Genomic DNA, 26,106 nt, shown 5'->3' with positions numbered 1-26,106 from the left:
CCTCCCACACAGTTCTTCACCACCTTACAAAATCACCTGCAAATATGATTATGATAATACATTAATACGACTGTTAATATTACTACTAACATAAATTTTTACAATAGCATCTGTGTAGCATTATTTATGATCCTTGTGCATTTTTTTCTGTTATTGTTTATTTCCGCCGCGTATATCGTACGCGTGCTTGTTCTTATGCAATTTTTCATTATTTGCCTGAGTACATTGCATCATTTTCCCACTTTATTGTTTATTGTATTGCCAAAGGAGTGCTGCATTTCGCAGTTTTTATTTTATCTAGTGTGTTGTGCGCATGTTTGGTTTTCTGCAACATTTCTCCTTTTTTTCCCCCCTTTGTCTCACTGCATCATCTGTCAAATTTATTGTACTGTACGTCTGTTTGTTTTTATGCTGTTTCCCCCCCACAACAATGCCCCAGTGGGGGTGCTGTAAGTATTCTGTATAAATATAAAGATAAATAAATATAAAAGATTCATGTGCCCTGTATAGTTTCCGTATACGCGGGACGATTATTATTATCGATATTGTTGTCATGTTATGATTGGTTGCTCAGCTGACTAGCGCATCACACTTTGAGGAGGAGGTTGTTGCTGGCTGTTTACCTTTAACCTGCTCTCTACTACAACGCGGCGCAAGGTGAACGGGCGCATTTCAAGCGCGGCGTCTCTCCGCGCTTCACTTCTGTCTTATCATTCTTGTCGCAGCCTGCGCGACCGCGGGCTTCTTCCATTCCGAATGCTTAGTAGGCCAGCCCTGGCAGCCAGCGCAAACACATTAGGGCACCGAGTCCCGGAGCAGCTGCCGTTGAATGAATGCATGCGCACATATGCACACGTCCTCCTCCCCCCTACTTTCCTCCCTGCATCTTTCTTTTGCCGGAGGAGGCGCGTCATTTGCACAGGTGGAGTTTATCGCTGGCGACAATCGGTCACGCCGCAACGCGCTAGCGCAACTCCACGCCTGCGGAGCCAGCCAATCCCCGTCGCGCGCGCGGTTTTCGTCGCTCCACTGAGACCGCGATTTAGTTACGTGCAGTGTTGGTGGTAGCAGGCATTCTTGCTCAGCACAGAGGACGACGCAGCCATGGAAGTAGTCAAAGTAAATTGTAGGTGATTTTATAGAAAACATTTAATTGCTTCGCGAATACTAAGCTTAGGGGTCGAGACTTGTTTGTTCATTCGGTAATTCGCACAAATACAATTGAGCCCGTTTCACATGATGCGATTCTTGCCGCAGCAGAGTGCGATTTCAGCCGCACAGCGACAGAAATGCTCGCCGCTCTCGTCGCAGAGCCACTGCGACGGGCTTCCGACGAGTTGGTAGCATTGCCGAACGGCCGATGCGACCGCTGCGTCGGGGCCAGCCGTCAGCCAATAGGATTCCGAAGCGTACGTTACAGGAAACGACGGAGCGGAAGCCATCGAAGCCGACGAAAGTTTCAAAAATAATATTTTACCTAAATGTAGGTTACATATAAATTAGAAGATATTGTACAATAAAATACAGACAATATATCATGTTTGACATTTATTTTCTGAAAATAGGATCGGAACCATCGGCTGCTCGCGCCGCACCGACATAAATCGCAGGGCGCTGTCAAGCATGTGAAACAGGCTGATGCGATTGCCGTCGCAATGACAGTGCGACCGAGCCGAATTTTTGTCGTGCGCGTCGCACCATGTGAAACGGGCTTTAGGTTGCTTAGAACTACGGCGATGAACTTAGTTCTTTTTTTCTCCAATATTGCCTTCCATATACTTTTGACAGCACCGGTGCATGCGGCTTGAACGCTATATTTTTTACTCGAAAATCGGGGGGAAAAAATAACGTGTCTGTCAGCTGACAGGTAACGCTGTGCAAGAAAGAAGTTCGATATATACTGAGATGCCCAGAGAGAAATGGCCAGTAATTGGCGGTTGCTATGGATTTGTTTTAACTACCACTTGTTTGGTTGGCACTTCCCCCTCAATTCTGGGCTTTTTCACGTGCTTAGGTAACTTTGTGCCACCTCCTGCACGCTCTGGCCATGATAAAATGTTACCTTCTGAGACGAGCCCGATTAAACAGTAATGGGCGGGACAATATTGGGAGTGTTCAAATTCTATGCCACATCGGTTATTTTCCTTCAGCTTGCGGCGGAAAAGATGCTATGCCCGGAGCCATCATATAGGGGCATATGTGGGCCTTTCACACCGCGACTACAAGATCGAAATGAAATGGGTGATGCAAAATAGTTACCGAGAAGGTCGAGGTTGAGAAGGGTGTGCTGGTTCGCACGCTCATGGCTTTTCTAACATTGCACAGAACTACACTGTGCACTACGGATACCTCGCATTGCGCGGGTGACATCAGAGTGGAGGCAACAAAAATCTCCTCAGGCGTGGTTTGTAGAAATAGAGGCGCGTACGTAGATTGCAAAAAAAAAAAAAAAAGTAAGAAGAATAGGGGCGAAGGCGCCGCTGAAAGCAGAGAAAGGCCTCGTTGAAAGCAAGAAAGTGCGCACGCCTCTTCCTTGATGGTTTCCGACGGCCCGGTGACGCCCATGATGGCTGTGCCGGGGGAATGCAATACGGAGACGCCGCCGCACGCGACTTTATTATGTACGTGCGACCGAATTTTGCCAGTGAGAACATTGCCGCCTCTATATGGGGGTTCTAGTTCGCAGCCTCGTTTTTAGGTCCCGTTGCAATTCACTCGATGCGGCTGTCGCATGGAGCGGCTTCTCCCTGAATAAAAGGAGTTACCGGAAGTAGGCTTTACAGCCGCATCACCAGCGCAAGAAATGGGCTTCCGGCAATTTTCACATATATTCAAAATATATAGGGTGTCCCAGCCAACTTGGACCAAGGTTTAAAAAAATACGGTCAGCCCTAGCGCAGTGAAACCAATTCGGAGCTGTTCAGAGTCGCCTATGCTAGCCTCCAGTATTTTTTCGATCACTAAAGTTAATTATTTAGTGAAAACTAACTAGCTATCTTTTTGTAATTATTGGCTTGAGAGAAGAAACGCCAATGCAAAAGTTTTAGATCTTCTCGAAAAACAGGTAGCTACGTTGTTTCTATCAAACTAGCGTTTACGCAATGTGATATTTTTACTAGCCAAAAAAGACGCCTGGCGCAAGAAAAAAAAAAAAAAAAAGAACACTTCTTCGTGCCTGCGGCGCTTCACTTTAAAGCCTCGAGTCGCGCCCAAGATAACAAAATCTGATTTTATATGCCGTCTTTCTACGATGAAGCTGGCTGTAGACACTTAGCGAATGATTGGCGAATGAAGGCATTTTTTGTAGGATGTAGGATGTTTACGTCTAAAGGGACGCGCGCCTCTTTAGACGTAAACATCCTTACAGCATGCGGTAGACATGACTGTATATACGACCGAATCCACTGGTGGTGGTAGTGGTTTATTATTATTAAATAATCAAAAAGAAGAAAAAGAGTGTTGCCGGCCGCTGCAACTGCTATCTAAATCATCTGAAGCACCTGAGCAGCGGCCGGCGGGAAAGAAAAAGGGATAGGGAGAGGATAGCGAGGGGAAGTATAGAGGGGAGCGATAGGAAGAAGGGACAGAGGGAGCTTTGTACATTATTTACAAAATACAAAACGGTCAACGAGTTCGCGTCGCTCGCGAGCAAGTGTCCAAGCTGTCCACAAATGCCTGCGCGCGAGCGGCCGCTGCAATTGTTTACAATATATATTTACCGAAAGCATTTTTGTAACGATACTAAATGCTATACGTCAGTCTCCAGTGGCATGACGCCTGCAGCAAAGCGGACTGCCTTGGAGATAACTGTAGGCTCTAGAGCACTGCGCGGGCTAGGGCCAGCCCAAAAGCCATGGGTCCTGCCTGGGCTGCGGTAACTGCTTCACCGAGCCTGCATGGGCCGGGGCCGGACGTGAAGCAGTCTTTTATTGTCTTCTTAACGCAATAACCCCACACTTCTGCTTGGTTGAAACAGATCTTATTTTCACAGTTAAGCGTTGATGCGGAATTTTAATATTCAGCTTCTCGCACATTCTTTTTTGTGTGTGTGTGTGTGTGTGTGTGTGTGTGTGTGTGTGTGTGTGTGTGTGTGTGTGTGTGTGTGTGTGTGTGTGTGTGTGTGTGTGTGTGTGTGTGTGTGTGTGTGTGTGTGTGTGTGTGTGTGTGTGTGTGTGTGTGTGTGTGTGTGTGTGTGTGTGTGTGTGTGTGTGTGTGTGTGTGTGTGTGTGTGTGTGTGTGTGTGTGTGTGTGTGTGTGTGTGTGTGTGTGTGTGTGTGTGTGTGTGTGTGTGTGTGTGTGTGTGTGTGTGTGTGTGTGTGTGTGTGTGTGTGTGTGTGTGTGTGTGTGTGTGTGTGTGTGTGTGTGTGTGTGTGTGTGTGTGTGTGTGTGTGTGTGTGTGTGTGTGTGTGTGTGTGTGTGTGTGTGTGTGTGTGTGTGTGTGTGTGTGTGTGTGTGTGTGTGTGTGTGTGTGTGTGTGTGTGTGTGTGTGTGTGTGTGTGTGTGTGTGTGTGTGTGTGTGTGTGTGTGGGTGGGTGGGTGGGTGGGTGGGTGGGTGGGTGGGTGGGTACGTGGGTGGGTGGGTGGGTGGGTGGGTGGGTGCGTGCGTGCGTGCGTGCGCGCGCTAATGCAGAGAGTGGCTCAAGATATTGGCTTCTATCCTTTCGCGCTTCTTCAGCTCGGTTAAAGTATTCGCTGCGCTGCAGATGATCAGGTGGCTCGTGCCGTGCCTTATCTTCTGTTTCACCACTTTGAGTACAATTGAACCAGTCTCATATCTCCGTTGACAGTCCGTCACCCCAAATCACATTTGTACGCTGTTAAAATGTATTGGGATGAACACATTGGTTTAAGATACTTTAAGTCATCAAACACACACCCCGAAATATGCAAGGCCTTTAATTGCTTTTCGTCTCCTTGAAAAGCGACCAGTTCGGCCATCAATTCCACCAGTGAAATTGTGTTCATTAAAAAAAGTCATTCCACTGGTTGCTCTAAGACCATTTATTTTAGACATCGCGAGCCGCAAAACATGACTGATCAAAGGTACTTAGGGAATGTCATGCAGTTTATTACTTGTGTATGCAACCATATTCATCTGGCCCTTCGAACTTCCGAGTTCCGGTTTATTATCTCTGCACAGCCACCAGATCACTGTTCAAAAAGCCTACCGTCCAACAGTCCTCATTGTTGCATACATGTTTGTGTTACAAAAACAATAACCTTTGTCCAAGCGTTAATTTCAGCCTCTTTGGGGGCCAGTTCTTCATTTTTGTAGTATAAGAGACTAGTTTGCTCACATTGAGCAATTCACCTTATGCGTTAATGTGAGAACGGTCCCGGGCCGGGCCCGAGCCGGGATCGGGAATAGACCGGGCTTGGCCCCACTCTGAGATTTGCTGACCGGGGCCTGCTTAGTAGAGCGATAATTGAGTAGTGTCGACGGGCCCGGGCCTGAAGCCTCGGGCCTGGGCCGGGCTCGGGATTTGAGCAACGGGCTCGGGCCGGGCTCGGGATGCTCGAGCCTCAAATTTAGGCCCGTGCAGTTCTCTAAACTGTACACATACGCGAACATACGGGCGCCTTTACCTGCACGACGACAGTGAAACTGCCACGCGCATCTCTCAAAGAGTCAGTGCTTTACAAACTGCATTTTTTTTTTTTTTTTTCAAAGCGCCCCGTGGCCGACTTTCATTTCCGCTTTTTCATGGCGGGGACTTCGTCGCCTTTGTGTCTCCCTAATGCGCCCTGGGCGTCGTCGCCTTCAGCGCACGCGGCGACGAATGCGCGTCCCAGAGGCGCAACGCGCGAGAGCCACGCCATTCATTGGGACCCAGCGTCATCAGGCTGCGCCGAATGCATTATACATCTCGCCACTGTCGCATTGCGCGCCGCTGCGGGGCGGGGCCTGCGCACAACTTGTGAAGGCCTCACCATTATACTCACGACGCTTTTTTCTGCTGCTTCCTGGTGTGTGTGTCTACGTGTGCAGTAGCGTAAGCAGAGTATATACAGGCGGGCACATGGAGTGAAAAGTCGTTAAAATTGTTTGTCGCGCGAATCTTTCGAGGCATCTTCTTTTTCTGTCCACTCTTTTCTTCTGGGTCCATTTTGAGATGAAAGTGTGGCACGTGTAATACTCCCGTGTAGAGTTAAACGGCACATAGGCCTACAAGGAAGCTGTCCATCCGGGAAATATATAGAAACACAGAAGCATTCAGGAGAAGCGTCATGTCGACGGTGATGACTACACTTTCATCTTTGGCTTGTATTTCCAGCCTTGATCGCGATTTTTAATGCTAAAGCCATCAAGGATAGTACTAAGCGACTTTCACCGAGAAAAAAAAAAAAAAAAAAAAAAACATTGCAGCATAGCTCGAGGCTACGTCAGCCGAGCAGTGAGCCAGGTTGATTCCCCCAATTTCTCGAGAGATGCACTAACCTCATTTCATGACTACACTAATCACTTGAAACTAGAAAGGCGGATATATCCTCCACCAGACAAGAAACTATAGAGAAAAGGCAGGAAGTAATCTGGTGTCGGCTCCAGGCGCGTGCCTTCTTCAGCCCTTCTAAATTAGCGCACATGTCCATGCACAATACACTCCAAATTGTAAACACGGCGGCGAAATAGCAGGATACGATCATATATTATGGAGCTGCAAAAAAGTGCCGCCACCAGCGGACCATATACTACCATGTCCCTTCTTTTGAGCGGTGGGAGGCTATACTAGCCAGCTCATGACCCGTTAACGCAAGTTCGTGCTACTGAGTGGGCTCAAAAGGTCGCCGAGAGCAACGGACTTGAGGCCATGTAAGTAGCGCCCACAAATCGCTCATTGCTGACAATAAATGTTTTCCAATCCAATCCAATTGCAGTTGGCACCACGTACTCGTGCGCCGCAGGCTGTTTCATCACGCGCTGTGCAGCAAACATCATCGTCTTCATCGTCGTGTCCTGACTCGAGAGCACAATGCTACCAGCACCGCCGATCACGCCTCGTCTAAAACTGCATTACATTCTCGCAATGTGCAGTAAATGTCGTCGCCTTCATCCCGTTACAACTATACCCCATCAATTGCTTGCAGCACTGTGGAAGCTAGCAGTCACTGTTCAGCCAGTCACAACACAAGTGATCGTTAGCGTGCTACTCCGCGTTCCGCGTCGTCTGCACGTCATCTGCTCGAGGCGTATGCATATGTAGTTTTGATGTGTATTAATAGGTCCTGTCGACGCGCCAAACCTTGAAAAAACATTCGTAAGTTTTAAAACGTTTTTGAGTAACGTTAAGCTGTTTGTCACATCCGCGCTTTTAGTCGATTGTACGCAAACGAAGCCGCGATGGCAACTTTAGCCTAGTGGCGCCATCTGATTTTTCGAGCTGGAACCATTTTGTCACCGAACTTCAGGTCAGAGTCTAGCGCCCTTAACCTCACCTAACCCACCCCCTTCCCCTCTAGGCCTCAGGTTATCCTTATGAATAAAGATTAATTAATTAATTAATAATTAATTTCTTATTTAGTCCTTGAAGAGGCAAAATCATTGCCCGAAAAAAAAAAAATAAAGACAATTTACGCTCATAAACTTTATGACCGTTTAATTGTCTTTATTTTTTTACCTCATTTTTCTAACCTAAAGGAAAAGTTCCTTTATGTTAGTAAAATAAGGTCAAATTCATGCCGAATGCACCCTTTACGACCAATGAACAAACAAAAAAAAAAAAACCAGTGACAACGACGTCGTGACTGTTAAGCGAGGCGGCCCTTCGTAGCAAGGACCCCGCCGGGGTGCATGGTGCAGTGGTTACGGCGCTAGACTATTAGCCCCGAGAAGTTTGAGTGGTGCCCTCTGGCGGTCAGCCCGACGTGACGTCACGGCAAGGACTGCCTGCGCCGATCGCTCTGGTTTCTCCGGGTTTCCGCGTAGCTTCGAGTCTGCGGCCTCGGTTGTTCTCATAGCAACAGCGTTATGAAAAACGCAGACAGCACCGATCGAGTGCCAGGAAAAAAAAGTATTTAATCATGATGCCTCTTGCTTTCAAAACACGAAACATGGGCTCGTCGCGGTGAGCGCAAGTCTCGCGTGTGTCCGAGCGCTCGCCGCGACGGGCGCAGCTGGTCGTCGCCGCGGCAGGAGCCTTTCGTGCGTCGTCCCTTGAAACTGATGATGTGCGTGGAGTCACTATCTTCATGATTGTATTACGAATGTAATACAACCATGAACATAGGTCTATATGCCTGCGATGTGATAAATGTGTACCGTTTTGCTGTGGACGTTGCTTCGAGCGCGCATTATGGACTGCGCGCTGTGAAATTTGTGCACGGATTTTTATTTAAAAAAGGCTACTGATTAAAACTTTATTAGAATCATCTTACTTGTCGAGCATTTTTGAGAAGCAATTACGCATGATTTGCCAAGAGCAACGTGCATCTTGATGGTCAGAAATATGAGTTATTAACCATGTCGTAAACATTTCCGTCATTCCGTTCGCCTCTGCCTATTGCGCCGCAGCCGTGCGCGCATGGGATGTCTTGAGGGCACTGCTAATTTGCAAATTTCTTTCCAGTCTCCCTTTCACTGAGGAGCATAAATTCCTACGTGGACAAAGCGTGCGAAACAAGTCGCTGCCTTAGTGAAGCAGAGAAACCACTTTCATCAATGATTTTTGCAACCGTTAATAGCTGTTTTTGCTTGAAGATGTCATTCGCGCTGAGCTGAATTCCAGCGTCCTTGAAAAGCTTCTGAACCTTCACGGTAACTCCTGAAAAGAAAAAAAGCGCCAGCTCTGTCAAAAAAAAAAAAAAAAACAGCTGCAGGTGAAACAGGCAAACAGCGTATAAAACTGTATTACATACCTTCAGAACTTCCTGTGCGTTGGTTAGCGCTGTGTGTTGGTCCTTGAGAAAAAAAAAACGACAGAATTATTATGCCATCTAAACCACTCTTTACAGATACAGAGATATCACTAAATTTCCGTCATGCATTGAAAACTTTTTTCGTTTTGTTAAATACTACAAACAGCTCATTGAATCCATATGTGAAGAGGATGAAAAATGGGTCTCGTTTAAACAGGTCAGTCCTTCTCTGTTCTTAGGGTAACATTATGCTTAGAGTGATAAGGTTGAAATGCAGTATTTTCATGTACATTTGGTGACGTGGCTAAACAAAAGAACATTCCTCGTGTATCTACGGATGACTTGTGGTTTCATTACTTCATTTTTATGTTGTAACAAGCTCTCCACTCGAATTAACTGCAGTAATATAGAGATTGTTTAAGGTATTAATTGTTTGTTTTGATCAACAGTAGTGGCGAGGAAGCAAAAGCTGAAAATTTGTCACGATTCTAGCTAACTCATGTATTTCAGTTTCATGGTCAGAACTAAAGACAATGCGGGATATATAAATGTTTTTCTTTTTCCTGAATGCTTGATAAAATCATTCACGACAATGTGAATCATCACAAAGGAATAGGGGCCGCATAGTGTATCCATAGGTAAACATACCGTCTCAATCTATAACTTCCACCTCCTCTTCTAGTCGTGCAGCATTGTCCAAGGGAACGGCGCTCGAATTTTCACTACTGTCCCCCTTGTGTGTTGTCAAAGCCTCTGCGTGTGCGCAGAACTGGTACGACTTTGCGGGAACGCCTCTTTCACCTGGAATCAGATAGAGTGATTCAGGCTACAACCTCAAAAAACACTGAAACAAGGCCTTAACGAAGTTTGGGCATTACCTCAGAAAAGCGCAGAGCAGCTGCTCATCACGTGCACTTTAAAGCCACGCTTGTTGCATAGCACACAAGTCTGAGACGTAGCTGAGACAGGGCTTCACGGAGCCCGGAAAAAAAAAAAAGAAACCCTGTCACAACCCTTACTGAAGTGCTGTTTTTAGGGACGCGTTGCATTCAATCTGCGCCCCATGTCTTGGAAAATTTGGAAAATATCAGCATTCAAACAAAAAGACCAGCACAGCTGTGCGGGCTGTGTCAAACTTCGCGGCATGAATGAACACGAGAACACCACTGCCGTGAGACACATTTTAAACAAAAACTTAAGCAGGGTCCCAGTTGACTCAGCTTGCACATTCCGCTACTGAGCAAAATGTCTGAGCGCTCACTGACACAAAGATCGAGGAAACGAAAGTTTGAGCAATGGCTGATTTACTTACGCCGTCGCTTCGTCGATCCCGGGAGCGATCGCCTTGCATCGCTAGGACGCACGGGAAGATTGACGGATGGAACAGCGTCTGGCAATAGTTCAGTTCTTGTACACTGATAATTAAAAAAAAAAAGAAAAGACTAGTTGACAAACAGCCCGTAAAAGCGTCGCTACACGTACGGCTCACCTAGTACCTTGTACACCGGCTACAGTCTTCCTTTTTGAAGTGCTTACTGCACACTAGTGGCAATGCTGACTGTTGCTTCCCCATTCTTAACTTTATCAATCTAACCTCCTTCATTTTGAACAACTTTGGGTACAGTGGAAGCTTACGCCGGCTTTCTTCCGTGATTTTCACTGCGCACTGAGCAATAAGTCACCATGATTATTCGAGAGCGAAAACGAACGAAAGGAGCCCATAGAGGAGCCGGCATCGGCCGGGAGGCTAGCAGCAGCCCGTTTGGCGGAGTCCTTGCCGTGACGTCAAACTGCGGCGATCGCAGCGGCGCCAGTGTTCGCTTTCGGGGCTAATACTGTTTCCAAGGGCGCGGGATCGAATCCCGGCCTCGGCGGCCGCTTTTCGATGAAGTCGATAAGCAAGGCGCCCGTGTGCTGTGCGATGTCAGTGCACGTTAAAGAACCCCAGGTGGTCGAAATTTCCGGAGTCCTCTACGGCGTCTCTCATAGCCTGAGTCGCTTTGGGGGCGTTAAACCCCAAAACCAAACCAAAACATTCGTAGCAAGCCGCCACGTTGAAGGCGTGATTTCTATACAAGCAAAAGTGCGGACGCTAAACTCGGGATAAAGGCGCATCTAATATATATATATATATATATATATATATATATATATATATATATATATATATATATATATATATATATATATATATATATACGTATCTACAGTACAAAACACTCTCGCGCTGTGGAGGAACATCATCATCTTCATGAAATTACATCTGCGCCACTGCTTCTTTTAGCCTAGGTATAAATACGATATACACATGCGTCACCTCGTTTAAAACAGAGACGGCAGCCGTACCAGGCAAGGTGCCGAGACAATCCAGCCGTGTGCGGAAGCGGAAGCGACTGTGGCTGCGCGCGACCGATGGCTCACGTTTGTAAAATTTGGTTCCAGGTATAGTTGAACATCTACAATTGTTTTCATCCATTGGACAGTTACCCTGACTGGATGATTTATGTATACATGGCGGTTGTAATGCGATTTACCAGCATGCAGAGGTCCGACAATAGCGAGGCGGAATTTGCGTATACGAATACATGCAAAAGTATCCACAAACGCTCGTCTCATGTGACGTGTATTAGAATAACTTAGCTGCAGTTTGTTGTATAGAAGCATTGATTGGAAGCCCTTGGGGGAGACCTCAATCGATTCAATACGGATAATGATAAGCTCGATAATCCTAGGCACGTTCGTCCTCTTTCTTATTCTTTTCTCTGGTAAGTATGAGCATGCAGGCTGACCTATATATGGCTCGATTTATTAAATTGCCTTCGTCTGTCAACGCCGTAAAGACTCTGATTGGTTGTCAAAAGTGGCAATGCGTGCTTCAAACTTCTGGCGCGAAACCTCAGTTGAGGCGAGGGCGACATTTTTCTGCGTTGACGTCAAAATGACGTGACCGTGAAAATTGAATTTTGGCAGAGCTATCCTTGTTGCCCGGTTGGTAAGTAAAAGTGATTCCGGAGCGAAAACGAAGTAACTTGTGCTACAGGTTCGAGAACGCTTACGATAATTTGACGGTAGTAATTGCACAGTGGGAATGATCATGCACTTTCTCAAATTTGATTAATTGGAACAACGTTACCTGGAACGCGTCATATGCAACCATTCTAAAATTACGTCAAATTGACATTTCAATGTAAAAAAAAAAAAACGCGTACGTTTGGCCGCCATAGTTTCGCCGAGCCGCGAAGATACCCGAATTATGCAAATGAAAACGTGGTGACAGCAACGTCGATGTATGCCGAGCTTACCGCAGTTTATTAGGCAGTTGTTATTTTGAGTAGAAATGCAACTTCAGAAACACGTTATTTTGATTGCGCAACGCAATGAAACAGCGTCATATGAGTGCTCCTGAAATGAAGGCCGCTCGTGAACTTCAATAATATAGTCACATGAAATAATAGTCATGTGAAGTCACATGAAATAATAGTCATGTGAAGTCACATGAAAACGTTAACTGCTCAACCGTTGCAAACCCACCCTCGTGCGCAGCTGTGCTTTCATGTTTTTTGACAAGATAGCTCATCTTTGCAGTCACCTGATGAAGTGTGATGACCGTGCAAGAATGTTTCGCGGCGAGAACGAGTCCTCGGTTTTCACGCACCGCAGCTATGTTAATTTGCCCTTGCAGGTGTTTTGGGCGTAATGGCGAGCGGTGAATGTCACTGGCGAAATGACCACCTCTGTCTGCATGGTGGGTGAATGACACGAACGGTATTCGCGCGGTCGAGCAAGTTCCCTGAATGAGCCGGGCTTCTCGACAGAAATATTTACAGTAAGCATGAGGCGAATTTGAAATTTCTTCCGCAATTCACTCCGCTTATTCTTGTTCTCTTCTGTGGCTATACTTCGCTTCAACTCGTCTATACACTGCTACAGAGAGGAACCGTATTCCATATGGGTGTGCCTTGTGATACAATGCCTATTGGACTCCACATTGTTTGGTGTTCTAGAATGTGTTCTAGAACGGCTGGATACCATTGGAAATCAGAGGTATGGTTTGTGGAAATACAGAAAAGAGTTGATCAATTTTTTTAATGGCTTGAAGGTAGAGCATCCGTTGTCCCAGAGGGAATATTAATATGACGAAGCCAGATGGTGACTGCTTCACTACAATCTCCCCACATGCAAGGGGATCACTATAAATGTTATTTTATGTTGTGTGTATTGTGTCAAAGACGGGCAATAAAGAAAAATAAAGAGACTTCCCTACATTGCTCTATACTGATAAATAAAAAGGGCTTAATTTTCTCGTACGTTTGACGATTCCTTGATTTATTCTGTATACGAATCAGCTGCGATGAGTCGTTCTTTTAACTTTAAGAAGAGGTATGAACAGTCAATCATAACCGACAGTCTAGAATGCTACCACATGTATTGCTAACTATAACTGAAACTGTTCAGTTCTGTTCAGTTAAGTGATTCGTCCAATGACGCGATGCGTTTGCACGTAAAATCGGAAAATTATGAGCACGTCTCTGGCAAGTGACATTGCCTCATTGGTCTCAGACTGGTCGCCGCTCATATCTCTTTCGCTTGTGGAAATCGCTGGACGTGTGATTGGTTGGCGGGGTACGGGACGTCACTAGACCAGATGACATGGCAGAGTTGGAATGAGCTGCGAGTTCAGCTCTCCTGATATGGAAGGGTTAGTTGGCAGATTGGTTTGTTGTATACACCTCTGGTCACGTGGCATGGTGGGTGCACTGAGCTCGAATCCTTCATCTGAAAGAAAGGTTGTCGGCTATTGGATATCCCGTACCGGCTAAGTCATCTAAAAGGGAATTAGCACAATAGATTATCCTGAAATGATAAATATTAACGTCTGTCATTTACGTAGGCGATGACCAGTCATGTATAGCGAACTGTAGAAAAGTAACGGTGCTGCGTGCGTGCGTGTGTGTGTGTGTGTGTGCGTGTGCGTGTGTGCGTGTGTGTGTGTGTGTGTGCGTGTGTGCGTGCGCGTGTGTGTGTGTGTGTGTGTGTGTGTGTGTGTCTCTCTGTGTGTGTGTCTCTCTCTGTGTGTGTGTGTGTGTGTGTGTGTGTGTGTGTGTGTGTGTGTGTGTGTGTGTGTGTGTGTGTGTGTGTGTGTGTGTGTGTGTGTGTGTGTGTGTGTGTGTGTGTGTGTGTGTGTGTGTGTGTGTGTGTGTGTGTGTGTGTGTGTGTGTGTGTGTGTGTGTGTGTGTGTGTGTGTGTGTGTGTGTGTGTGTGTGTGTGTGTGTGTGTGTGTGTGTGTGTGTGTGTGTGTGTGTGTGTGTGTGTGTGTGTGTGTGTGTGTGTGTGTGTGTGTGTGTGTGTGTGTGTGTGTGTGTGTGTGTGTGTGTGTGTGTGTGTGTGTGTGTGTGTGTGTGTGTGTGTGTGTGTGTGTGTGTGTGTGTGTGTGTGTGTGTGTGTGTGTGTGTGTGTGTGTGTGTGTGTGTGTGTTACGCAGCTTCTTTGCATTTACACCTCATCATCTAAAGCATCACGTTCGTCGCTCGCATGCATGCATGGTAAAAAAATATTCTGTCATATTCGATTATGTGGTCGGTGTCCATTCGACCAAGATACATGCAAAAGGGCTCCTCTTCCGAAACTCGCTGGTCGTGGAGGGCCTGGCTCTCTTCATCTCGGCTCTCAAATCCCAGAATCCAGGTTCTTCTGAGAAGCGCTATCGCCATCTCGCATCGTCACCTGCGTATACCCTCTCCTCGTTCTCGGGTATACCTTGAGGCTATAATGCCTGTCACGGCATTCTCTATCCATCACATGACTCGAACCGAGCGTTCAGAGGTGCTATAAGCCGATACACCGATTGCTAGGTGCAGATGCCACCACTGGCTTCCCAGAGTAAGGAGAGTGCGACCAAGGAGAAGGAAAGGTGCGACGGCAGAGTAGCCGAGGCCTGCCCGTCACTGTCGTCGCGCGACCTGCATGCGAGGCGGCTGGGAACGTGAGAAGTCCTCTCCGGGTGAACGGAGGCAATCCCATTATCCACACGGCCTGGCGTGCGAGGTGCTGGTAGTGGGTGACAGGCATGCGGGCAAGGGTGGGAAGAGAAGAGCCGAATCACGTGTTCGCTAGCGCGACGGGAAGAAGACAACGTGTCCGAGCGAAAAAATAAAGAAATCCGACTTCCCTTCTCAGGTGTGCGCATAGTCTCCACCACGCAGTCGTACGCGGTTCACGTATATGCTTTTACCACGCGGCATCGGCATCACGTTGGGAAGGAGGCGACCCGCCATTGTTTTCGTCTTCATCCGCGTCAAGTAGATGGATGTTCAATCTGGCGGAACCGAGAAGGTAGAAGCTGGGAGGGGGTGGGAAGAGGAGCAGTTAAGAGAAGAACAAGCGGAACAACAGAGAAGAAACCGTCTCCGATTTCAGGAGTCCCAGAGGAGAAAGACGACGCTCCGGTGAAAAAGCGAAGGAGACAAGCGAGCATGATGGATGGCATCTCGCGCTCCGCCCGGAGAATGGTCGCTTCTGGGAGGTGACAAGTGCACTACGAATGCAGCGCTACCCGCTACCTTCGCCCCCCTCCCCTTGCCTTCACCTCCCAGCACCGTAACTTTCTGGCAGCACCCAACAGAGGCATCCCCCTCCACCCTTGGCCCCCTAAATAACAAAGGCCTCCAAAGGAGATGCATGACGTTTCCTCGTGGCCCGTTGCTGTTACTGGCACTCGTGGAGCGGCACTGCGGCCGTCGCCTCAGTGTATCATGTACCCCTTTCGTGACAACTCGGACACAGAACCCGGGTGGGTGCGCAGCGAGTCTATCGCCACGGGATCCCACAGGAACAAAAACACGTACACGCTCCCCTCACGAGCAGGTGACACTCTTCCTTGAGTGACAGGCGCGCTTTCTTAGAGCGGCAATGCTTGTCGCTACATCTTTCTTGTTTACCGGATGATCCGTTCTTCGCGGGCCAGGGGCCAGGAGAAAATTGCAAAGAAAGAATCGTCCGCTTAAAGGGGGTGTCTTTAGGAGGCACTTTGTGACTTGGGCCCGAGCGTATTACTCTGTCGTTCTAGTGGAGTCCACGCCAGGAGTGTGGGACTTAGTTTTCTTTTGTTTGCTTTTACTGACGGGTGCGTTGCTCCCACGAATCTTGGAGAAAAAAAGAGTAAAAAAAAGATAAACAGATCATCCGCAGGGTCGCACCCTAGACTACACAAAAAGACGAGCGTTTTCTTTATACCTTCACCACGTCGTGGGTTCATTGTACGATATGGATGAAGTAATAATTAATGTGTTCCCTACTGATAGCTCAGAACTGAGATCAGAACAGATACTGCCAGACTGATTCCGTCTTCTGCGCATTTCGAAGCGCCCAATAATCGCATTACTATGCTTGGTTATCGGAATCGCCTCATGTCGTCACAATTTTCGTCTTCTCAAATAGGCAGTTTTAGGTCGGTTTAGTTTGGTTTGGTTTGGTTGGTTTATGGGGTCTAACGTCCCAAAGCGACTCGAGCTATGAGAGACGCCGTAGTTTAGGACTCCGGAGGTTTGGGCCACCTGGGGTTCTTTAACGTGCACTGACATCGCACAGCACACGGACGCCTGGCTCTTCGCCTCCATCCAAAAGCGGCCGCCACGGTCGGGATTCGGTCCCACATCCTTGGACACACCAGTCGAGTGCCCTAACATTGCACCACCGCATCGGGGCAGGTTTTTGGTCATAACGCTACTATAGATCACAGCTCATTTAGTCATGGGAAAGTATGTTATACAATTTTCGTGTGAAACATTTTTACAAAACAAACAGAATCCTTTACTTCTAAATAGGTAAAATTTACGTAACTGCAGCAAGAGGTTTCAACATGCTGTATTGTCAGCTATCATGCATTGTTTTACATGCCCAGGTTTCTTTGATATTACATTTAATTGCGAGGCAATTGTCGAAGGTATACAACATAGGGTTGTACTGATGAGAATTGACCGATCATTAGACCGATTCAAGAGAGTGTCTTGCTTCATATAATTAGCTTTTGTCACATAGCCATTACAAAGATACGTTGCGAATTATAATGTAAGCTGAGAACTTGATACATATATGAAAGTTCAAACTTGGCGCTTATACGCATGCATATGCGCAGGCGACATGTGAGGAGATCGAGGTTAAAACGTAAAGGACCAAGAATAACAACGTTGAGAATACTCCACGTGCTCATTATCTGTTCGTCCCCGGCTAAGGTGAGAAGCGGACGAAGAACAATGGCTGAAACTCCTTGTTTTTCAGGCGAGCTGCGCCGACACGGTCGGCGCCGCGGTGAGTCCTTACAGCCGCCACGTCTTCCACGACGGGTGTCAGCTCGTTCACGGTTTGCGACGCACGCCCGATGTTTGTCGCATACGTGTGTGCTTACGACAGAACGTGTGTACACAGTGGCCGCCGTCTTCGTCTTTGTGCATACAGTGCGCTGCCAAGTTCCTGCTTTCGGAAAAAAGCCGAGGAAGGAAAGGAACAGGATATGTTAAACACATGTTAGAAAAAGCACCATCGTGAGAGTAGATGTCTCCTTACACTCCCGAAGAAAACCGCGACAGAGAGAAGGAATACCGAAGCCACACACTGAGACATTTAGCGCTGTTCTGCAATTGTTAGAGCCGTGTACGAGAATATATGGACCACAGAACAGTTTTTATCCTCGGCTTGTCATGAAGCCTAAACACGCGATGGACTACTATAGACGGCTACATGACGTGTTAACCTGGTTCATTTACACATAATGCGAACCACAGCAGTATGTATTCAACTATACCACTTGAAAGCGCTTCTGCAATAATACTTCGACTAAAAGCAGCAAGAGCGATGGTATTGCGGTGTGCACGCTCTCAGTTTAATGAAATGTCATTACACCAAACGATCAATTTGGTGTAATGACGTGGGGCTTGAACCTGACAAGGATTTTTGACTCGCTGGATCGATTTCCACCTGCGACTGCAGCATGTTGTTGGAGACGAACGCTCAAGCGCCCGTGCATTCATATTTCCATGTATTTTTGTGAAAGGAACTCGTGTGGTAAAAATTATTCAGACCATTCAACTTGGCAAGGTGATATCTGTTCTGTAACACTTCTGGTACTTCATATAAAACACGGTCAGTCTGGCACATAAAGCCATAGTTTGGTTTACGGGGTTTAGTGACGCCGTCGTGGAGGGCTCCGGAATCGACCACTTGTTATTATTTAGCGTGCACTGGCATTGCACTGTACACAGGCGAAGCGCTCGTTTCACCTCTATCGAAAAACAGCAGCCACTGCGGTCGGGACCAAATCCGCTTCCTCGGGATCTTGCAGTCATATTATTATTATTATTATTATTATTATTATTATTATTATTATTATTATTATTATTATTATTATTATTATTATTATTATTATTATTATTATTATTGCAGTCCTAACCACTGAGCTATCACGGCGGGCTTTGACATATAAAGGTCCTTTTCAGTAAGAATGCATATTCTGAACAAGAAGTGACGAAAATAATTACCGTTCGGCTTGTTCCTGAAGACTATTAACCATGTTATGGCTACCATATTAGTCGCTCAATGTGCAGCCACTACTCCCTCAGAGTCTAACAGCGAAGAAATCACCAGCCGCCGTTCAATTTCACCATGGACTAAGTAGGCTCTTAATCCCAATTTAAACGTTTTTAACTTGTGCTGTTCGTGGGATTAAAAAGCTTCACACTGTTTTATTATTACTATTACCCTTTATGAATGCGGCCTCCACCTTCGCAAGCATCATCCATCAGCCACTTTGCATACCGCACCTCACTTCCCAACCCGCCAGCAACTGAGCACTATAATCGACGTTTACATGGACCCGACAGGAGCGGGTTGAGGTGAGTATTCGGGTCGAAAATCGGTTACCGGGTTCATGTAAACCTCATCGGGTCGGATCGAGAAGACGACGGGTCGAGTCCAGTTAACTCCCGCGCGGGGGATGGGTCGCAGGAAGCATGTAAACGCTGTCGGGTTGAGTCGAGGCACAATGGGAGAGGAGAACAGTACGAAAAATGCTACCGATGCGCGGGGAAAAAAACCGGAATCGGGTGCCGTCTGCAAGTTATTCGCTTCGACGCGAGGTGCCGCCGTAATCGCCGCTCGTCTAGCATCGAGGCACCCTACGCTCGTCCAGAGCCGGTTCTGCTCTTGTCCGGTAGGGTTCATGTAAACTCAATAGGGTCGAGTCCACTCAACTATACTCCCTAACTCGACCCTCTGCTGTCGGGTCCAAGTAAACAAGGCTGGAGCCTACCTAACGCTAATTACCCTCGCAAGGCGTTCACCCGCTATAGAATCCCACATAGGAGCAGAACAAAAGGAAATGTGCAACAGAATTCCAAGGCGCACCGCATGTAGCGCGAAAGCTCCACCGCACACTGGGGAGTTTTTGAACTACCTTTACCCTCCAAAACGCCACTCTCCACCAACCTCCAGAAAATCCCTGTCGCGTGTATATAAAAGCATAGCTGCAATAATTAATTACACAGAAATCACCAAAATGATCACCGACGGTATATCTATCTGCTGCTAGCTATCCCAGTTTTCTCGCATCATATATAAATTGTCTTTTTATTTTTTGTGTCTGATATCTCTGCTGTTTACTTATTGCTTACTCCATTATTTTCATGTCACTGGTCATTATATATATATATATATATATATATATATATATATATATATATATATATATATATATATATATATATATATATTATGAACTGTGTTGGCCAGTTGTCTGTCATATATTGTCCATCATTGCATATTATATTACATGCCGTGGTTCTATATTTCTTGCTTAATATGTCGTCAGCTCTTCCGTGACTTTCTTCCGTTATGGTAAAAGGTGTAGCCGGCGTCGTTGTCAGGTGGTAAAAATATGAATGTGCATCCTTTTGAACGTGTAGTATATATATGAAGTTCACTGCTGTGACCTCCATATGTTTTATTCCTTCTCTCGCCAGATCACTCAACTGAAGATCGACAACAATCCGTTCGCGAAGGGCTTCAGAGATACCGGTGCCGGCAAGAGAGAGAAAAAGTGAGTGCTCACAACGCCAGTGTGGCAGATGTCCTTCCGTGCATACACCCCCTCAAGATCCGGCTATAATAAATCCTATTGCGCGGATTTACGATGCGCAACCTTTTTTGGATGCGACCTCCGATGGAGATCTCTGCCCTTCAGAACGTGAGAAAAAAGGAAAGAAAAAACTAAAACAAATGGCCGGTTAATGCAGTACACGCTTGCCCATTACAAATGCCGCAGCGGTCTTTGTGGAGAGAGGGATAATTATCCAATTACAATATTGTATTAGAAGATTACATATTCTGTTATTCCATTAAGGACTCAGTGCACTTTGAAAGACACAGGACATTATAGTACAAGGCCTCGGTCTGCAGTGTTAAATTATGTTATGAAGTATTGATAAAAAATATTTATATATAATATGCTATATGTATAGAAAGCACTAAATTTCAGGTGGGTTGTCTGATCATGCATCCAGATAAAATTCGCTCAAGCGTGTTTGGGAGTTTCTATTGACTGATTACTTGTAACGTTTAAATAAGCTTGCATAATAATGTATTTTATTTAATCTGCCTGAGTGTAACTAAATAGCCCATATATTGGCACCAAGGTGATCGTAAGTTTTGGTTGTTTCAGTCAGTATGTCGGCAGGTCTCTGCATTCCTAATTGTCTTTTATGTAGTGTTAGGAGGCGCTTAGGCAAGACACTGATTTCATTGGGCTATACCCAAGGTAACATTTCGCAAACCGGATGCTTGAGGTGCCTTATGTGAGCAGTGTGAAAAGGAGTGAGAGGGGCGGAGCTTGACAATTTGGAGAAGTGTATGGTGATGGTGGCAGTGGTTTATTATTCAATAATCAAAAAAGGAAAAGAGTGCTTCAGGCCGCGGCAACTGCCGTCAGAGCAACTCCTTGGTACACACCTGGCAATTAGAAACTTAGTGAGGAAATTCTCATGCAGTTCGACATGTTTTGAACATATCGGATTTGGGACGTATTAGGAGCTCATTTTGACCGCGCCTTTTGCGGACTCACTCTTTACAGGACCTTTAAGGATAGTTGTATATATATATATATATATATACGTGCCTGCACGACGTATATCACTGGAAACGAAATCGCACCTTTTTCATGACTGTAAGTGACACCACGCAGAAGGAGTGAATTGAGGGGCAGATGCACTCTTTCTTGGGCTTTCTGCAGAGGAGAGTTTACGTTACAGACACGGAAAATGCGCTCTTAAGGCCTTCAGAGAGTGATTTTGCTTACGCCGTGAACAGTCACACGTTGCTAAGAGAGGCGGCGGCGTCCGTGCAGGAGGCTTGGCGAACCATCGTCGCACCCCCTGAGCGCAGATTCCCTTGGCAACCGGTCGCTGCAGGACGGTGACTCGAGCGACGACGACGAGCAGCTGGACGTCGGTGGCGCCGACGACCTCAGGGGCAGCCTGAACGGCTCCTGCCCGCCACCAGACCACGAAAGTGAGTGACACACAATGCGGGAGCAGGTATAATTGAAAATAATACCCGGTTACTCCTTTGGCGTCTTTCTTGGAAAACTCAAAAAAAAAAAAAAAAAAAAAAATCGCGCATCCCCTTCATGCCAAAAAAAAAAAAAAAATTACTCCCTTTGGAGTGGCTCACTCTGGCGGGGCTTTGGATGTGCACGGGGTAAAAGAGACGTCCCGCCAGGTGGTCGTAAACGGCACCTTGGTGCAATTACAGCTGGCTGTTTTTGAACAAACACGATGGGTAATTTTTCAATTGCCATTCTGTTCATCATGGTTAATATATTAAATTTTAGTTAATCGGCATTGGATAATTAATCAACTATAAAAACCGAAACAGATATTGCACACTAGACCGTGAATTTCAACAACCCTCGGCTGGCTTCACTACGACAGGACGATACGTCTTTTCTAAACGCTCGGTTAATTTGGCTGGGACTGCACTGTAACCGCAGAGTATACTATAAGATATATACAGTGAAAGCGACTACACCGTATCTTGTCAATTCTTACGCGATGACATCTATACTTGCCGCAAAACGTCGTTCAGTCGTTACCAAGTTTCTCTGCGTAAATCATTCATTTCCACATATACACACACGTATACGACCCGGGCACCACAGGAGATTATAACGGTGTGCTGCGTGCGCACGTGTCTCTCCTCCGCCCTTCTGTTCCCTTCGCTGCATCATCAGAGCCCCACAGTATTAGTGCCCTTTCTGGCGCAATAATGAAAGTGCAGTCGTATGTGTACCCGAATGATGCGGAGAGCTGGCCTGGAAAGAAGCCTGCAGACATATACGTACACCAGCGCGTTCGTGGTGTCATCCGGAAGGCGATATTGGGCGGGTATGGAAAAGTAATGGCCGGTGTGTGAATTCGTGATTGCATTCATGTATGCATCCATGCATACTTGCGTATGTATATACTCTTCTGCTGCGGCAGCACCGTAATATAACCTGTGGCATGTATATATGACATTGTGAAATACTCTCCATGGCCATATACGTGTACTCGGGCGTGATAGCCGCTCCGGCCGCCATGGCTCGTATACGTATACATACATCGCGCGCCCGTGCACAGGCAGGGCATCTCTGTGCACTTCGCGTCGTTTTTAATGGTCTCATGATCGCAGTGCCATTTCGTGTCCCCGTGGAGGAACAGGGTAGTTAGTCTTCGTAATGAGGGGCAGAGCACCGTACGTGTATGCATGTACTGCGTATATATGCACACGCCTCATAGAAGGCGCTGAGATCGGCGAGGTTCTTTATTTTCACTTTTTTTTTTTATCTTCTGCGTAGTCACTGCAGCTTGCGTATGCCGTGATGGTACGCTATTAATCGCTTCTTTGCGTGCTGCGCAGTGCCGGAGGACCCATATTACAGCTTGGTATTTACTTTACACAATAACTCAGGAAGAAAGAATAAAAATACTAAGCGGATCACTCCTTCGGGGACCTAACTGCGTTGAAAAAGCTATTAGTCTCTCAAAGAGCAACAATTACTCCCCAATTTTCGCTGCGAAGATTAATGGCGCAGTTATAGCTCCTTTTTCTCAGTTTCGGTCGTGCAGGCAGCCAACATGGCTGTAAAAGATACATGTACGGCGAGACTGGTCAGAGTCCTCGAAAGAGAGGACAATCGGACGTATCGTACACACACACACACACACACACACACACACACACACACACACACACACACACACACACACACACACACACACACACACACACACACACACACACACACACACACACACGCACACGCACACGCACACACACACACACACACACACACACACACACACACACACACACACACGCACGCACGCACGCACGCACGCGCACGCACGCACGCACACACGCACACGCACGCACGCTGTTACGACCAAGCATCCGCAATTGCGCGCTCTATTGTTCGCCTGTGGGCATGGATAAGTTTTGTGAATATGTGGTGATGGTCCAATGGCTCTAAGTGAGCCTGTTTCCAGGAATCCTGTTTTGTAAGCATGTTTTGCTTTGTGGACAACCTGCAAATGCCAAATTGACCTTGTCAAGAGAACGTCTGGAAAAACACAAAGAAACGTCCCCCTGAGGGAAATAGCAGGAAGTGCTTTCTTTCTTTTGTTCACCCTTCCAGTCGAGAAGTGCTATCCTCCAGTGATGAATGCCTCCTATCCAAAGGAGACGACAGAGTGACATGTCCGCTGACGTGCAGGACAAGAAAGGAGCATGACTCATACGGCCATTAAGTGATTTCCCGGGAATGCAGGAAAGATTTGCAATTGTCGAAAAGGGACCATGTTGGGAGCCCTATGCGGCGCCACGTGCACTCGGGTTTCTGAGAAGTAAAACCCCTTGTCAGAACCAGCCTGTGGTTTCTTTGCTGAAGAATAGAAATGTACCTCCTCTCCTCGCCGTTCCCAAGCTTTTCCCGCCAACAAGTGATCACGCCCAACGAATGAATGCCGAACCAGTCAGTGCTTCAGACCATCAGTGCAGTGATGTGTTCGATTGGATGCCGATACCTGAGGGGCGTGCCCTGGATTTGGTTGGTCAGCATCTTCAGAGAGGGGCTGGACATAGGGGGTTTTAAGGACGCTGCAGAGCACGAAATGTCGCTCTGGGCCCTGGGTAAACGGCTCATCCAGTCGCTTCTCGCTATGAACTCTTAACGCTTGTCATTTTGCTGATGTACCCTTCTTTTTCATGTAAATATTCTTGTAAATACGTTTTCTCAAAGTGCCAGTAAACCTGCTTGTACATATTTCACCAACTTCGAAGATTCAGTCCTTCTTCAACCCCGAGTCTCTGCACGCTACCAAGTGAAGGCCGGGTCAACTTAGTCCCAGCGTCACGACAACTGGTAGCAGCGGTGGGATCTGAATCTACAAGCCACAACATCTGGTGATTGGAGGTGGATCTGAAGCTACAAGCCACAACACCTTGTGATCGGAGGTGGCATCTCAAGCAACAAGCAGGCGCAACAATCGGCCAACAAGAAAGCAGCTCGGAACATCGATCGCATGTGTGGGTGAGTGCTTGGCTTTTCTTCTGATGTGGACCAGGTTCTAGAACAGGGTTAGATTTTAAGAACTGGTAAAAAGTGTTGAAACGCCTTTAGGTTTGGTAGTTTGCACTGTTGTTTTGGAAGTAGCCGACACTCGGAGCGATCATGGACCTACAAAAGCTGCAGAAACCGGAACTGTTGCAATTGTGTGAGGAATTGGGAATTGATACAAGTGGTTTGGCACGAAAACCTTTGATTATAAAGGCATTCACAGATTTGGGAACCGATGATGAGGAGCTCAGTGAAGCATGGAACCTCATCGCCCAAAAAAAGGAGCAGCTCAGACAGCAGAAAGAGCGGGAAAAAGAGGAAAAGGAGCGGGAAAAAGAGGAAAAGGAGCGCGAACGTGAGAGGGAAAGAGAGGAAAAAAAGCTAGACATTGAGCTCCGGAAATTAGAACTAGAGTTGAGCAAGAGGTCGGGCGATTGTCCCCAGCTAGCGGTACCTCGTCTCAACAAGGAGGCAGATTTCAAGATGTCAAAGTACATGCAGCCATATGTGATATCAGGGGATATCGGTCTGTATCTGGCTAACTTTGAGCGAACCTGCGAAAAACTGTCCTTCCAGCGAGACACTTGGTCTCAGAGATTATTGACGGTTCTGCCCTGCGAGGCAGCGGAGGTTGTCGCGCGGCTTAGCAAGGAGGACGCGGACAACTACGAGAAGGTCAAGGCTTGCCTTCTGAAAAAGTATAGGCTTAGCGCCGAGGCGTTCAGACAACGTTTTCGGAAAGCTACTAAGTCCAGGGACGAGAGTTACCCTGAATTCCTGTACAATTTAAGAGTTAATTTGGGCGAGTGGCTAAAGAGCACTGATTCCTACAGTGATAGGGACGCTGTAGTCGAGCGAATTCTTTTGGAGCAGTTTTATAACTGCCTCCCAGAAAAAGAAAGAAATTGGTTACAGGACCGAGGCGAAATCAAGTCGGCAACTGAAGCTGCCGAACTTATTGAGGAGTATGCTTCGCGCCGACAATTAAGCAACCCAGCAGTGGATAGGCCCCGCAATCCCAAGTTCAGTGTGAAAAACCGTCAGGAAAGGCACTTTGCTAGAGTTGGAAACGAAGAAATGAAGGTTTCTTCAGGCAAATTCCCTAGAAAGGACGGCAGTGAGAAAAGTGGGGAAGTGACCAACGTGCAGAACACAAAGAATAAGCTTGAGGCTAGGAAGCCGCTCACATGCTTTAGGTGTAATGAGCAGGGTCACATTGCCGTCAACTGCCGGAAAGAAAAGATTGCTTTCTCGTATGTCAGTGACTGCGATGAAAATATGCAGCTTTTAGAACCCTACCTGCATGACCTAGTAGTCAACGGGAAGCCTTGCAAGGTACTGCGCGATTCGGCCGCAACGATGGATGTTGTCCATCCGGCGTATGTGTCGCCTTCCGACTATACAGGACAGTGTGCGTGGATCCGCCAGGTAGTGGAGGAACAGAGTGTGTGCTTGCCGATCGCGAACGTGGTCATCGAGGGCCCTTTCGGCGAATTAACAACCGAGGCTGCCGTTTCAGGAAAGCTTCCTAAGTGCTATCCGTATTTGTTCTCCAACAAATCGGACATGCTGCTGCGAAAGAGGGGCATCCTTTTCGGAGACAGAGTTGT

The 26,106-nt window shown here is 46.9% G+C and overlaps 1 protein-coding gene across 3 annotated transcripts in view; it reads left to right on the top strand.

Moving 5' to 3' along the window:
• The window catches only part of LOC146197160 (uncharacterized), a 160,892-nt gene that overhangs the window by 112,271 nt on the left and 22,515 nt on the right, over nt 1-26,106 (top strand). For 2 of the 3 annotated variants that reach the window (XM_084598935.1, XM_084598934.1), the window contains exons 4-5: nt 19,866-19,942; nt 21,245-21,408. In XM_084598935.1, coding sequence (XP_084455061.1) covers nt 19,866-19,942; nt 21,245-21,408 — 241 coding nt within the window. The remainder of the gene's footprint in view (nt 1-19,865; nt 19,943-21,244; nt 21,409-26,106) is intronic. The other variant, XM_084598936.1, reaches the window with a different exon arrangement.

The sequence above is a fragment of the Amblyomma maculatum genome, chromosome 3, assembly GCF_055883805.1.
Source record: "Amblyomma maculatum isolate TAMU_Amacu chromosome 3, ASM5588380v1, whole genome shotgun sequence".
NCBI lineage: Eukaryota > Metazoa > Arthropoda > Arachnida > Ixodida > Ixodidae > Amblyomma > Amblyomma maculatum.
Note: the sequence above shows the minus strand (reverse complement) of the source record. Positions and strands in the feature narration are given on the sequence as shown.